The following is a 15,871-nucleotide window of genomic DNA, read 5'->3' on the forward strand; positions in this document are numbered from 1 at the left end:
ACTGGGGGTGAATTGTTGAAGTAGAAGAGAGGAGGATGTGTGCAGAGATGTCCAGATTGCCACAGGGGACAGCGGAGCACCTGCTGGCTGCACACAGCTGTGGCTGCTTCGTCAATTAAGAGAGAGGCACACTATATAGGTCTATTGAATACACAAACATGTAACAGATCAGGCTGTGAGGCACCGACAGGCTACATTCAGAACAAATTCTTAATGAAAGATGACATCAAAATGAAGAAGATACCGTTCAATAATATTATTTTAATCTCATCATCCGAGCTGCCCCATTAATTCCAGGTTTACATATTGCATTAATAAACAGCAGTCCTGATCTAATGGCTAAATATTAATCACAACATGCAACTTGTCAGTCTAATTTGTAGACTGAAAGTTCTTAAAGTGACTTCAAGGAAATGATAGAATCTGAATGATGATAATGGAATTAGCAGAATTGTTATCAGTATTGTTTTCTTTATAGCTACACTAGAAGATGTTCATGTAAGTGCAGAGTAACTCGCCTATTCAACACAAATCTTACCCATGTGAAGGTGACTATTGCAGTCGGTTAAAAAGGTAAAGAGGACAAATCCCAATCAAAGATGGTTGTGATTTCTAATTTTAGATATGAACCATATAGACTCACATGTTGAGGTATTCATTATGCTCTCTTTAATTCATTGTAAAAGGAGATAAAATATTGTCTACAGAGGTCTTAACTGATCCAGATGTGTTCCTTCTGCTTCCACTGTATCTGAAACACTGCTGACTGTGCAGGAAGCTTTGTGTTTCAATTAGTCTGAGACTCAATGTATATTCCAATTAAATACAATCTTTATCATCCACATCCCGTGGACATCACTCAGTGTAGCTCTCTTTTGTCTGCCATAATACTACCTTTTTTATACAGTAGTATAAATAAATCGAAGACAAATTAAATGGATTTAAGAAAATGCATTTTGTATTGAGCCAAAGAGAAAACCAGCTCCTCACACTAAAGAATATTGTTTCATTGTGGTTATATGTGTGTTGATAACATGCTGTTAAAGACGGTCAAGTTAGTTCAGTCAATTATAAAGTATTTTATATTTTTGTCCACATGCCAATATATTGACACAAGAAATTGGCACAAGAAATAGCTGAAACAACTGATTTATACCATAAACCAGGAATGGGCAAATGGCGGCCCGCGGGCCGCATGAGGCCCCCACCTCCTCTTTTTGCGGCCCTCAGATTAATTTATAAACAACGTAATTAATTTTTAAAAAATGTAAATGTTTTTTTAAAATATATTTTTTATTTGTTTTACTTGTAGTACTGATACCGTCCACTAGACTCCTAGTTACGTCGCGAGCTGCGTACATGATTTCAAATACCGCAAAATAATCTGTGACGCATTTGTGTGTATTGTGTTTGTTTCCCGGGGAAACCCTCACAAGAAACACCGGCTGTTGTTATGCCTGCTGTGACGTTAAGTTGCCTCTTGTAATTATGCCTTTAAAAGCTTAAAAGTTGTATTTATCATCTGAATTTGGCGAAACAAGTTTAATATTCTTAAAACCAAGACTTTGTTTATTTGAAATCAGGTGAAAACAAACTGTCACGGACCCTGCCGTGTTATCTATGATTACTACGCTTTTCATTCATAATTTCAGCGGGAGGGAGGGGGAGTGGTGCTGAGGAACAGCAGAGTGCGGGCTGACAGGTGTCTGTGTTGACATTCCCCTTATTGTGGAATAAGGAGAATGCAGAGACTGGCTACAAGTGTTTTAGGTTCAAGTTAGACAACTAATGTCTGGGTTAGTGTTCATGACTTCATGTGTATGTCATCTAATGGTTAATCTCAATACACACACATTTTCCGTGCTTTCCAATAGTTTAAAATAGCTTTATTCCACTGTTTAATAACCTGTTCAATACAAACATGCCACTTGTAAAAATGAAATAACATTTCTGTGAACTGATATTTGTTTAGTGAGCTTATTAGAGGATGTTCCCATTTTTTGGGGATGTTCCCTTTGATTGTAAAATGTCAATGAAGATGTCAGACTTAGTATATTTGTTAATAATTACATACAACACATGGAATTTTTGTGTGTGTGTTCCAAGTGAATCTGCGGCCCCCTGGTGGCCAGTACATCAATGATGTGGCCCCCGCCACCATCAAAGTTGCCCATCCCTGCCATAAACAATCCAAGGCTGTCCAAGTTCCTTTATCCCACATGTGTCAAACTCAAGGCCCGGGGGCCAAATCAGGCCATTGGTTGATTTAATTTCGGCCCGCAGGATCATTTGTATTTACTATTAGATCTGGCCCGCCGGTATATTGCACGCACACCTTCACTCAATCCTGGGGATTTCCTCAGCTCAGAGCTTGACCCCAAACAGCGATGAACTTGCACCCGAGATGAGATGCCAAGTATCTGGCTTGAACTAGCATCACAGCAGCAAACTGAGTTTACATGGATGTTTCCTTCTGCACTCTTTTTCTTGCGACAACAGGGCATGTTTGTTTTTTTTCTTTGAGGGAAATAGTTTTTTTTAAGCTGTTGTGGAAAAATGTAATCATAAGAAATGACTCCGGAAAAGCTGCAGATAGAGCCATAAGAAATGAATGCAACTGATTATTTAATGTGTAATGTTGTTTTTATAGGCAATAATTCAAGCTTTGTTAGTTCCAGTTTTAATATGTGCAATAAGTTAATTTCAATAATTTTGGCCCACTGTGTATTTGAGTTTGACACCCCTGATTTAAGCCATCATTTGAAGATTTGACAAAAAGACGATGGCACAACCTACTGGACATGTTGTGAAACACATTTAAGGTTGATTCTGAAAGCACACTACACACCACAAATTATTATACTGTACCACTTTGAGAAATAACCTCCCTAATAGAAAACTACATGGAGAAAAAATAAATACATTTACTACAAGTAACTGTATTTTAAATGCATCCTATGCATCCATTTTAAATGTTTACTATAAATGTAGTATACATGTATAGCTATAATTAGCTTGCATGTGGTGAGTTGCAAGCTAATTTATGTTGTATACATTGCATTAATGTTTCATGTAGTATAGATCAAATATATTATTGATATATTATGTAACGGCTAAAAATGTATCTCAGGCTTTGTACTATAGGGTGAATGTAAGTACGGTTGGTCCTGCAACATCCACATGTAACCACAAGATGCTGCTAACTCTGCAACGGATCTGCAGACCATTTGTCTATTTTTTTATTTTGAACATACACATTTTACTGGAAATATGGGGTAAGGTCAAATCTGTGTGCCATTTATACATTTAATTTTGAATCGACTGAGATCTGCTTGCAATAACACATAATCCCTCAAACAGGACTGTGAACGCAATATCTATAATTGGTTTGGCATATGCAAACATGAATAAATGTGCTGCTCTACATCTTAAACACAATTGCAATACTGCATACAATACTAAACCCTATCCTTTATTAAGATTGGAGTAGATCTACAGGCAAGTTGTACTCTTAAAGCACGCTTAAGGAGTAGATACAATATAAAAACACCTTTAAAATGTAATTGGAATTAAAACAAAAGTGAAAATGTAGCTTGAAATTTTAAGTATATTTATCTAAATGGCTTTATTTGGGATTGTGGAGGCCAACATGCATGGTTAGTGGTTGTATCATATTAGATATTACTGTTCATTTGGTTGTACAATTAATCTGCTGCAACGTAAAGATGTTTACCTTATTTCCCAAAGCTACAGCTTCTGACGTTTGTGTCATCATACTGACAAGAACCTGCACAAACAAAATACATAGGTGGTCAGACAAATAAAACCACAGTTCGAAAGGCATTTCTAGACTCTTGAGCACAGTGAATACATTTTATCTAAACTCGCTCCCAAAGTAAATGCACTCTTTCCTACTTTGTACTGCAACGTTTGCCCTGCACACCAATTCCCCAGTGTATAAATGGTTTTATATAATCGTATCTTGAACTAAACTAGAAACCAGAAGTGTGTCCTCAATATAATGAATACAAATAAACTTGTATTAATACATTTTATGTTGAAACATAAACTAATGGGTTGGTTCGGAAGTTGTTTTATTTATATAGGCTAATTAGTACGAATTTCAATTTACGGAGATATTTCCCTTTCGACCGCCATCTTTCAACTGATTTAAGCTAGTTAAAACATTAAACTGTGCAGCCAGGGCATGGTTCCAGCTATGAGTTACTGGTATCTTTGAAACTTCATAACACCCACAATTGTTTCCCAATTGTTCAGCTGGGTTTTTTTTATATGTTGTATTTAGGGGAAAGAGAAACAAATTGTAAGCTAGCGTTAGCTCTGTGACTACAATCAATCCTTATTATTGCAAACACGTGTGTCCTTGCTCTGCTGTCACTCATTACTTACCTTTTTACTTTAGTTTTCAGTCAAGCAGGAACTGAAGACACTTTTTTGAGAATGTAAACTGGCAAAGGCTTCTTTTATGCCTCATATTTAGAGTCCACATTAATGTTAAATGCGTGTCAACAATTAGGAACTTTTTCAAAGTCGGGCGGTCGGGTAGAATTGACAGGCTGAGTGAACTGCGCATGCGCTTATGGCAACCATGGCAACTACGTTTGGAAGTTCTGTCTCAATCATGGCAACCAACGTTGCCAGCGTAACATCTGCGTCCTGTCTTAAACGAACAGCTGTGCAATAGTTTAGACTTATATTTAAAATATATTAACACAGTATCATGTAGCAATAATAACCGCTGTATTGACGTAAGAAAGTGGTGCAAAAGGATACGGACTTCAGTTGAATTACACTCTCCCCTTTCCACCCGGAAGGACAGGTCAGTGTGGAGGAAGTAGTTTTCTCTCTTTTAGTTAGCATGTATCGTTAGCAACTTTTCTGTAGGCCTACTTAGCGTGCTCTAAGTGACATTGTCGCTAAATAAAAATACATTTGACCTGCTAACGAGTGTGTTCTACAAACCGCCTTTCTCTAATCCTTTACAAGAGGAACTATTCAAACATATTTTAGTTGTTGCTTCGATCGTAGCTAGATTTCACGTTGCTAATGGCTTCTGTGGATACCATTAGCTTATAGAGAGTTATTTTTATCAGAATAATAAGTACAAAAATCAACAATGATTGTGGCCAAAGCTTGTCATACATTAGCTATTTGTTATCGCACCGGACCAACACTGAATATGTAACAGATGTATCCCTGATCAGAGTAAAACAACAGTAACACCAGGTTAATTCATGTATATTTGACAGCCATGGAGTTTCTCCCAGTACTTGATCCTCTTGATAAACCCAAAGAAGGAATTTGGTAAGTAAATTAATATAATTTCATTGTACTTATCATAGTGATGTAATGAGCAAACCTTTTACCCAATTGTGTTGTTGTCAACAGGTATTCTTTGATACCCAAGGGCAGTGCTCCAGGTGTTAGTGTGGGTCACACATGCACGTTTGTCCCATCTGCAGATGGAGGAAAAGGAAGAATCTTTATTGTAGGGGGAGCCAACCCCAACGGAAGTTTCTCACATTCGCATATCATAAATCTAGGTAGAAACTGTCAGCAAACAACCGATCCAGACATATGATGCTTAACTGTGTTTTTAAACTGTTCACCAAAAATGTGTAAAGAAATATATTATGGAAGTAGTTTATATTGCATTCACTGATGGATGATTATGACATTAGGTGAGCTAACACAGCACCCTATTGGTTAAACACATTCATTTGTTATGTACAATGATCATCATTTTTGTTCCTTTTACATTTGTATTCTCGAGCTTTCCTTATGTTTTTGTTCTTTCTGAACTCACCAGATAATCATGAATGGGACATCCCGGAGTGGGAGGGTTTGGAGACGCGTTATGAACACTGCAGCTTTGTGCCAGAGAGCTGCCCTCAGAGCTTGTGGGTGTTTGGAGGGGCACAGCAGAGCGGCAATCGCAATTGTGTCCAGAGCATACAGCTAGCAGGTAAATCCTAATTTTAAATTCACCAAGTAATCTGTCATCTCCATTTGTAGCATTGCACTGTTATTACAGAAACAGGGCTTAGTTCACAGAAAGAGTTACTGATCTACTATATGAAATCAGTTGCTGTATTGTTTGCAAACTCTCTTCATCAAACAAATTCAAAGTGTCCAATGGAAGTAACAAGGCTGTATGTTTTTTCACAGTGTTGTAACCAATGTTGTTTCTGTGACAGACAGTTGGATTGTATAGTATGTGACCAAAGATTTCTCAGTATTTTCCACTTTTTACATGTGTGTCCAGAGAGTGAGTCTCGCTGGAAGAATGTAGAGGTTAATGGCAAACCCCCCGGTCCCAGGACATATCACACTAACTCAGCCTGCCTAGGGGACCGACTATATGTCTGTTCTGGCGGAGAAGCAGGAGCTGCACCTGTCTCAGACCCCAAACTCCATGTCTTTGCTGCAGGTATATGTTTAACTATGTCTAACATCTCTGACACAGATTACATTTTGTTTTGACACTTATTGTATAACCACCCACATAAGGTAATGTTGCTCCAGCCTTTAATGTTACATTGATTTTTCAGTGAATGATCCTGGGCCTAAAATGCTGTCAAAAATACCTTGTGTTAAAATACTATTTTACTTACTATTTATTTACTTTACAGTGACTTTTAAGGAGATATCTTAAGGGATTTTTTTTAGAGGTACAAAAGGAGATATCATTAATTGTGTAAGTAACACCTGTAGAGCTATCTTAATCTGTATATGACATATTTTATCTTTTGGTGTTTCCAGAGTCTTCCACCTGGTCCCAACCAGAAACACAAGGCAAAAACCTGCCGGCCAGACATGGACACATTGTTGCAGCAGTTGGATTAAGGATTTACATTCATGGTGGCATGGCTGGAGACAAATTTCACAATGACATGTACTCTCTTGACACAAGTAAGCCTGAACTCTCCTTAATCATAATAAGAGGATCTAAGTGAATATATTTCCTAGCTGCATTTATCTAAGGATCATACAGGATTACAATGTTGAGCCTCAGAACTTGGGAAGCTTGTTTTGTTTCAGAAAATAAAACTGTGTGTACTGTTTATAGGGAGCATGAAGTGGGAGAAAGTGCAAACCAAAGGAGACATCCCACCAGGAGTAGCAGCCCACTCTACTGTCGTTCTGGGCAAAAACATCTACATTTTTGGGGGCATGACAGCAGATGGCGCCAGCAACTCCATGTACAGATTCAACACTGGTACATCTTTTTCCTAATGCCTGTGACTGAAAAGTGTTACTTCATACTGTACACAACACTGACTGCATAAATAAAGGCTAGGGGGCAGTGTAGTTGTTCCTGTACACCACAGCAACTTATTTTGCATTGGTATAACATTTAAATGTAACAGTGTACCTTGTTTGCAGAAAAATGTAGATGGGTCTTCATGAAGTTTGAAGGGGACATGCCCCCCAACCGCCTGGACCACTCCATGTGTGTATTGCCCTGGAAGGTGTGTGGTGAGGAGGATGGAGATGGGGAGGAGGCCAACAGCCCTGCAGCCTCAGAGACAATAAACCTGGCCTTTGTATTTGGAGGAATGGACACCCAGGGTGTCATTCATAATGACTGTGTTTTGACTGTAGTGACATGATGTAATATTTATTTACCAAATTTGGAATAAAATGTTTGTAAAGAACCACTCGTTGTTGCAGTTATCAGCTGAGCTATGGCTCAAAGCACAGGGCAGTCATTCCTTTACAAATGCTGTTTAAATAATGTGCTTATATTCAATCAAGTAATCTGCATACATTTATGTTGTGTCTCTTCACCAATACAGAACAAAAATACACATCTTATTTTTAGTGGAAATGTACAGCCCCGTTTATTTTTAGGTCTGATAAACTTACTGAACCCCCTGCCAAGCTGTGTTTTAGTAGCCACTGGCAACTACTTGTAAACCATTTAACTCTAGACCAGTTGTATGTTAACCTTACGGAAACATTTTAGTGCAATAATGTATTTGAATCCGACAGTACAGTAATTAGCAAAGCTGTCTTTCATAACTGTATGCAATAAATCAAATACATGAGAAATAGAATATTTCAATTAATTTTCAATATAGGATGTGTCCATTTTGGAAACACTAAAACTGGCTAGAGGTCAATCATTTTTTTATAACCCTCTGTTAATGAAAAAATGTAATTAATTGAAGCATACATATTTTTGCTAAGAAAAAAGTTGGACATTAATGCATTGTTAAATTGAAAAGTGCACAAGCTTGCATGACAAACATGTTTTGATCTTTAAATTATATATGAATGTAAAAAAAATAGACAAATCAAGTATCATTTTGTATCAAACATTTATTTCAATGTCTTTCCTGAAGTACAATGACCAGATTCAATAAATAACTTTTAGTGATGCCTGTGAACATAACAATCTCTTGATCTCACAGACACTGAATGGACCCACAGACACTGAATGGACCCACAGACACTGAATGGACCCACAGACACTGAATGGACCCACAGACACCTGTCCCCACCCCCCCACCCACAACAGAACCCCATCAGGACTGCCTGAGAACAGCAGCAGCTAGCCTCATATCCGGGCTGACGAATATCTCCACCTCACAGCGAAGAGAACACCTTTCTCTGAAACTCATCTTAAAGTCTTTCAGAAAATTCAGAATGGTTGCTTGTTATCGCCACCCCTTCCCAACCATTCCTCTCACTATTGAGTCCCATCAGTCCAATATATACACATCTAGATGTAACTACCAGAGAGGCAAGGGATGGCAGAAGACTTGAATCCTGCCTACAACTCATCCTTCTCCTCTTGCTCACCCTCGGCGCCCTCAGGTGGTGGTGCGCCCGCACTACCGTAAAGCTTGCTGATAATGGGTTGTACCACCTCCTCCAGCTCCTTCTTCTTAGCCTGGAAATCTTCTAGCTCAGCTTCCTGGTGGGACTCCATCCACTCAATCTTCTCCTCCACTGCCTTCTCGATGATTTCCTTATCTTCATCGGACAGCTTGCCGCCAAGCTTCTCTTTGTCGCCGATCTGGTTCTTCAGGGAGTAGGCGTAGCTCTCCAGCTCGTTGCGAGAGTCGATCCTCTCCTTGAGCTTCTTGTCCTCATCAGCGAAGCGCTCGGCCTCGTTCACCATGCGCTCAATATCCTCAGGGGTAAGACGGTTCTGGTCGTTTGTAATTGTGATCTTATTCTTGTTGCCTGTGCCTTTGTCCTCAGCGGTGACACGCAGAATACCGTTGACATCAATCTCAAAGGTGACCTCAATCTGTGGTACACCACGAGGGGCAGGGGGGATGCCAGTCAGGTCGAAAGTGCCCAACAGATGGTTGTCTTTTGTCAGAGGACGCTCGCCTATGGAGAAAATGGACGATTAAGCTGGAGCAATATTTCATTTTTCTGTCTGCAAAAAATAAAATGACACATGTTCGATTATGTTGGCAAATGTAGTCTTGTCTTACCTTCATAAACTTTGATGGTGACAGTAGGCTGGTTATCAGAGGCTGTAGAGAAGATCTGGGATTTCTTTGTGGGCACCACTGTGTTCCTGGGAATCAGCTTGGTCATTACTCCACCAACAGTCTCAATACCAAGAGTCAGGGGGCACACATCGAGAAGAACCAGATCACCTGCAAGAGAGGAAAATATTTAGTTAACAAAATAAAGTTGGCAAGCTGCAACCGGTCAAATATACACTAGTGTATAATGAAGATTACATACCAGTGTCCTCCTCTCCAGACAGCACTCCAGCCTGCACAGCTGCTCCGTATGCCACAGCCTCGTCAGGGTTGATGCCTCTAGAGGGCTCTTTGCCATTGAAGAACTCCTTCACCAGCTGCTGGATTTTGGGGATACGGGTGGAGCCTCCAACCAGCACAATCTCATCAATGTCGGCCTTCTTCAGGTCAGAGTCTTCCATTACCTTCTGTACAGGCTTCATGGTGGAACGGAACAGGTCCTGGAAAAGTAAAAAAAGCAAGGTTAAAAAAGGTGAACATAAGGTTTTATGAAACGGGTGTGGTTTTATTTTTAGCTTGTATGCAACTGGAATGCAACGTACCATGTTGAGCTCTTCAAACTTGGCACGGGTCAGGGTCTCAGAGAAGTCCTCTCCCTCAAAGAAAGACTCGATCTCAATGCGGGCCTGGTGCTGGGCAGACAGCCCCCTCTTTGCCTTCTCAACCTCACGACGCAGCTTCTGCACAGCACGGTTGTCTTTGCGGACATCTTTGCCAGTCTTCTTCTTGTACAGCTTGATGAAGTGCTCCATGACGCGCTGGTCGAAGTCTTCACCTCCAAGATGAGTGTCACCATTGGTGGCAACCACTTCAAACACACCATTGTCAATGGTCAGAAGGGAGACATCGAAGGTGCCACCGCCCAGATCGAACACCAGAATGTTCTTCTCGCCGTCCTTCTTGTCCAGACCATAAGCGATGGCAGCAGCAGTTCTAAAGAATACAATTAAATATTATAATACAGGAAGGGGGGGAAATAATTTCCCAATAAAAAAAAGGAAATGGATGAATAAATCATTAGACACTTACGGCTCATTGATGATTCTCATAACAATCAGACCAGCGATGGTTCCAGCATCCTTAGTTGCCTGGCGCTGGGCATCATTGAAGTAGGCAGGGACAGTTACCACAGCATGTGTGACCTGAGGGAAAGACGAAAACGTTAAATTATTGATAAAATGAACATGTTTATTCAAAAGCGGTTTAACCTTTGACAAACATTATCTTTCCGGTTTGTGTACCTTCTTGCCCAGATATGCCTCAGCAGTCTCCTTCATCTTGGTCAGCACCATGGCGGAGATTTCCTCCGGAGCGAAAGTCTTCATCACGCCACCTCCAATGTCGACCTGAATATGAGGCTTGCTCTTCTTCTCAGTAACCTAAAAGAGGAACATGTATCCATATTAGTATAAATATAAAAGTGTATTGCTCAATCTTTACAACTTTAGACAGATCATTGTTGTTGCATTTAGTTGGGCTGCACTGTAATGCATAATAAAACTCACCTTGAAGGGAAAGTACTTGACATCAGATTGCACAGTAGAGTCTGACCAAGTGCGCCCAATCAATCTCTTGGCATCAAAGACTGTGTTCTCAGGGTTAGAGGTCAGCTGGTTCTTGGCGGCATCACCAATCAGACGCTCACCCTCTGCCGTGAAGGCAACATATGATGGGGTGATACGGTTACCCTGGTCATTGGCGATGATCTCCACACGGCCATTCTTGAAAACTCCAACACTACAGGAAAACATGAAACAAATTAAAATCACTCAATAGTCATTTCACAATTTGCATCATATCATTGTCCTCTAAGGCCATGAAGCCTGAGGGCTTTTGATTTTTTTGTATCTTACCAAGAGTAGGTGGTCCCCAGGTCGATTCCAACCACAGTCCCTACACTCTCCCTCTTGTCGTCGTCATCGGCAATTACTGTGCCGGCCACCAGTATTACTACCCACATCAACTTCATCTTTGCTTGATTGAACTCTGATCTACAGAAGAAATCTGGGGGAAATTGAAAAAACAGTGTTAACAAACGTGTCTTGTCATGACATGTGCTTGCGGTCTACAAAGTTCAGGTCGCTAACTTAACAGCTAATGGTAGGGTTAGATAGATAGTGTCATACACTATACATGTATATACACCTATGATAGATGGGAAATGTAACCTTTACTTAGAAATCCCCGAAAATGTCAAATATAAGCGTTGAAAGACTATGGGTAATGTGGGTGGAGCCCGATTGCCTCTTCCGAGTGCTAACACCACTGTCTCCTTTTCTTTTTTTTATTCGCCGGTAGCTAGCTACGTTAGCTTGCCTAGCAGACATGCCAGGAAAAAATGCTTTGCCATAAGGAGCTCTTAAAAACACGTTTTAATGCATGGTATATCACAAATCAGTGTCTTCTCTTCATAATTAAAAGACTAATGTAAACTTAACATCGTCAAATTTGGCAGGTTTATCGTAATGAAACTCATAAAATGAGTACCAACGCTGTGTCACAAAATATTACATTGTCTCACATTCATATTCACAACAATGCGTATACATACCTTGATTGCAGTTTTGTCAATGAATTAACGTCCTTGGCGTTGCCTCAACTGGTTCCAGCCTCTTATAGCGGTGTATCTCTCAGTTTCGGTGTATTCTGTATTCCTGCCTCTGTGTAATGATGTTGAATGAACCGTGCTCTCTTCATATATAAGCCGTCACTTCTTTCCCGTCGTGGAGGCACGCCATTGGCTGAGCAGCTGTTCGTTGGAACCTGCTGATTGGTTTCCACCGGCACGCTGTCGGCCGCTGATTTGCACACATCGGGTCGAGGACACGTCACGGCTTTTGCCCACAGTGCGGATGCTTATTGGCTGTCTGTCAAGTGTATTCATGAACACAGTTGGAGCAATGACACGCCACTCTAAAGATTGAGGAAGGGTGCATTTTCACATTTTGTACATTTTAAGTTACTCCTGGTTTTTTTAAGAATAATGGGCCCACATTAATTGGACTGACGTTCATTCTCATGTTGCTGTTTTTTCAAGGAGTACTACATGATGTAGTGTTGGTATCATTAGTAGTTGTGATGACACAATCATGAGTAAGACATTTGCAAACACTATGTAATATGCATGTAAATAGCCTAAGAGCAAGGGGTGTTACATCAGATAAACTGGATTGTCAGGACATTTCATCAGATAATGTACACACAAATGATGGCTTAACACATCCACCTTTAAATTAAACCTGCCTAATTTGACTATCTAGTTTTAACTTGTGTGTTTTATTGATCACAAATTGATCACAGATATGTTATTGCCTAATACAATGTAGGTTAAGCAGGTTACAATACATATCAAACAAAACCACATACACTGGATTATCTTAAACAATCTTCTATATCAAAAGTCTAAATAGGTCAGGGTTAAGTAATTGGTTGTCAAGGCCACACTTCAGTGTTTATGAACACTTTTTAAAATCTGTATGTATGCTAGCTTTATAGGATATTAAAGAAAGTACTGTAACTACACAATCACAAGTATTTGTCATTGTAATGTTTACCTGTTCTGTATTTTCAACAAACACCCAGCCCTCTTTTGTTGTAGCCTATAGTTGCAGGCCGTGTCATGCTTAGACCTACTTGGTATGTCAGGCTAAGTGATAATTACCAAAAAACTCTATCACTGTGCTGAGTTTAATTCAGTTCAGTTTCCAAAGCAAATCATCTTGTTTGAAGATTTCTGAATTAAGTATTGTACATGCATCAGGAAAATTACATAAGTAAAAATTCATAAAAGGAAAATCCATAGAACAGATCATTTTTCTTGGTTTGAGAGGTTTTTCTAACAGGGTAACATCAACAACATTATTATTATTAGGAACTGCAGAATCAAGGGGAAAAATATAATTTTGACCCTCAGATGTCTCTTGCTTTCTGCTGACTTATGTCTCCAAGTTCCATTTAGCCAAGTTAAGGTCTCCTTTTAAAGTCCCTCCATGGTTGGAGTGCTGAGGGTCAGACTAGAAGTAAGGAAACATTGTAAATGATATGTCCTTTGTTTTATTTGTCGTTGACAGTATCTGACATCGTATATTCAAGATTCAAATATTTAAATCAAATCAAATCAAGTTTTATTTATATAGCACATTTATAAACGATTTTTGGTCGAGCCAAAGTGCTGTACATATAATAAAATTAGCCTACAGTAGAGACACTTTACAGCAAATACAACAACACAGATTGTTCAGAATATCAGTATGAGAAAAACGACACCCTCTGTCCTTAGACCCTCACATCGTACAAGGAAAAACTTCCAGAGAAAAACCCACAGTTTGAGGGGAACATGGGAGAAACCTCAGGGAGAGCAACAGAGGAGGGATTCCTCTCCCAGGACGGGAGATTTTGATTTAGAGACTTTGTTGTCATTTGCACAATAGCTACAGCTTTGTTGTTCATATAGGTTCCAGGCTCCTTCCACATTGTGCAACATACAATATGTTATTTGTTATTTGTATTTATTTATAGAAGGACCATGCATACAAAAACATTAATCTCAACAAAGAGAAGATATGCAATATGCCAGATTATAGCTAATAGCTAATTTCCATCTGTGGTCCTCAGACAGGTTCATAACAAACAATAAACAAATAATAACATTGCATGGTCTCTATCAGTCAAACAATTTTAAAACCTGATTTAAGTACAGCTCAATAAATGAATACATAGTACACTTGAAATACACTTACATGATCTCGGTCACTCAAATAATTACAAAGCCTGATTTAAATTCAGGTTACGAACATAATACTTAGTACACTTCAAATACACTTAAATAAAATATCTAAGATATAGTATGACAGTACAGTTCAAATAAAAAAAACTCAGATTACAGTGTAATTAATGTTGGCATGACTGGTTGCTTAATATCATTTGTTTTGCACCATAGGAAAACGAGTTAAAAATCAGTACAGGCTTTAAGTTAAACTGGAAGAGTATTTCAGTGCTTGATGGCCGTAAACGAAAATGCTGATCGTCCAAAGGCAGTGCGCCTCAGAGGGATGGTTAGATCTGCATTTGATGCAGATCTGGAGTTTCTGCAACTCTGCTCACGGCGAAACTGAAAAAAGCCCCTCAACGGTGGTGTTGTAGAATTGTGAATGATTCTGAATACCAATCGAACTCGGGAAAGTAGAACAAGACTATCAAAACTGAAAAGTTTGTATTTGGACAGTATTTTGCAATGATGGTGTTTTAATGACTTTCTATCCATAACTTTTAAGGCTTGTTTATAAAGAACCTCAAGTGGTCTCATAGCAGTCTTAGTTGCTTGGGACCAGCAGGTTATACAGTAGTGAAAATGTGATAGTATCATGGCATGCAAAAAGGTTTTCGATGCTTCTATGGTTAATGAGTTCCTAATATGTTTAAATTTGAAAATGTTATATTTCAGCTTTCTAGTCATGCTTCTAATATGGCTTTCAAAAGTCAAATTGGCATCCAAGATCACTCCCAAGTATTTGACCTCATTGACGTTTTGAATTATTTTACCATTCACACGAAGCTGTGGATGCGTGGTTGTTTTTTTCTTATTCGTGAAATACATTGTCACTGTTTTGTTAGTGTTTAAAGTAAGACACGAGTCATTTAACCATTGAGCAACTTTGTGCAGCGTCGACGAGAGCTTAGAGGCAACCTGTTCAGCATCTTTCCCATGAGTGTAAAACACTGTGTCGTCAGCATACATCTGGATGTCCACATCCTCACAAACAGATGGGAGATCATTAATATATATGCTGAACAACAGCGGTCCAAGAATTGAGCCTTGTGGCACTCCGATTGAGCATGGCTTAGTTTCTGACAGTTTATCATTTATACGGACACATTGAGAACGACCAGCTAAATAAGACCTGACCCATTGTATTGTGCTAACTGACAGGTTGAAATTGTTGAGTTTTGATAAAAGTTTGGTATGGTTTACTGTGTCAAATGCTTTTCGCAGGTCAAGGAACACTGCTCCAACTATCCCTCCTTTGTCTAACTTAGCCTTGATTCCTTCCACTAAATAGCAGCATGCAGTCTCAGTAGAATAATTGGTCCTAAAACCAAACTGCATAGGATGGAGTAGGTTGTTGTAGCTTAGGTGTGACACCAGCTGCTCCGCGACTACTTTTTTAACTACTTTGGACACAACAGGTAGAATGCTGATGGGTCTATCGTTGCCTACTTCTTTCTTGTCGCCATATTTAAAAATTGGTGTTACAATAGCAGTTTTAAGAGCTGATGGAAATGTATTATCTTTTATTGAGTGAATACACTTAAGACATACAAGAAACAAGAAACTAAAA

At 39.3% G+C, this 15,871-nt stretch overlaps 3 protein-coding genes across 6 annotated transcripts in view; 1 reads left to right on the plus strand and 2 right to left on the minus strand.

The window, feature by feature from the left end:
• The window catches only part of rgs3a (regulator of G protein signaling 3a), a 145,155-nt gene extending 139,682 nt beyond the window's left edge, over positions 1-5,473 (minus strand). For 2 of the 3 annotated variants that reach the window (XR_004567818.1, XM_034203567.1), the window contains exons 1-2: positions 5,388-5,473; positions 3,734-3,787 (exon numbers count right to left, since the gene is read on the minus strand). The gene's annotated coding sequence lies outside the window, so the exon portion shown is untranslated. The remainder of the gene's footprint in view (positions 1-3,733; positions 3,788-5,387) is intronic. The other variant, XM_034203552.1, reaches the window with a different exon arrangement.
• On the plus strand, positions 4,629-7,682 carry rabepk (Rab9 effector protein with kelch motifs). 2 transcript variants are annotated; one of them, XM_034203647.1, is made up of 8 exons: positions 4,629-4,840; positions 5,271-5,325; positions 5,410-5,564; positions 5,831-5,986; positions 6,287-6,451; positions 6,784-6,933; positions 7,091-7,240; positions 7,408-7,682. In XM_034203647.1, the coding sequence occupies exons 2-8, from the start codon at positions 5,273-5,275 to the stop codon at positions 7,632-7,634; spliced, it is 1,056 nt and encodes a 351-aa protein (XP_034059538.1). In that variant the 5' UTR covers positions 4,629-4,840; positions 5,271-5,272; the 3' UTR covers positions 7,635-7,682. The 2 variants fall into 2 exon arrangements, with proteins under 2 accessions (XP_034059538.1, XP_034059530.1); XM_034203639.1 differs by lacking the exon at positions 4,629-4,840 and having other exon boundaries at positions 4,851-5,325.
• A 646-nt stretch (positions 7,683-8,328) lies between these two features.
• Positions 8,329-12,250, minus strand: hspa5 (heat shock protein 5). Its single transcript, XM_034203629.1, has 9 exons — positions 12,085-12,250; positions 11,387-11,537; positions 11,039-11,270; positions 10,775-10,912; positions 10,563-10,675; positions 10,076-10,466; positions 9,736-9,973; positions 9,477-9,644; positions 8,329-9,369 (listed from the first exon to the last, which is right to left on the minus strand). The coding sequence occupies exons 2-9, from the start codon at positions 11,500-11,502 to the stop codon at positions 8,801-8,803; spliced, it is 1,965 nt and encodes a 654-aa protein (XP_034059520.1). The 5' UTR covers positions 11,503-11,537; positions 12,085-12,250; the 3' UTR covers positions 8,329-8,800.
• Between the last annotated feature and the right edge of the window lie 3,621 nt (positions 12,251-15,871).

Source organism: Gymnodraco acuticeps, unplaced genomic scaffold (genome assembly GCF_902827175.1).
Source record: "Gymnodraco acuticeps unplaced genomic scaffold, fGymAcu1.1, whole genome shotgun sequence".
In the NCBI taxonomy this organism is placed as follows: Eukaryota; Metazoa; Chordata; class Actinopteri; order Perciformes; family Bathydraconidae; genus Gymnodraco; species Gymnodraco acuticeps.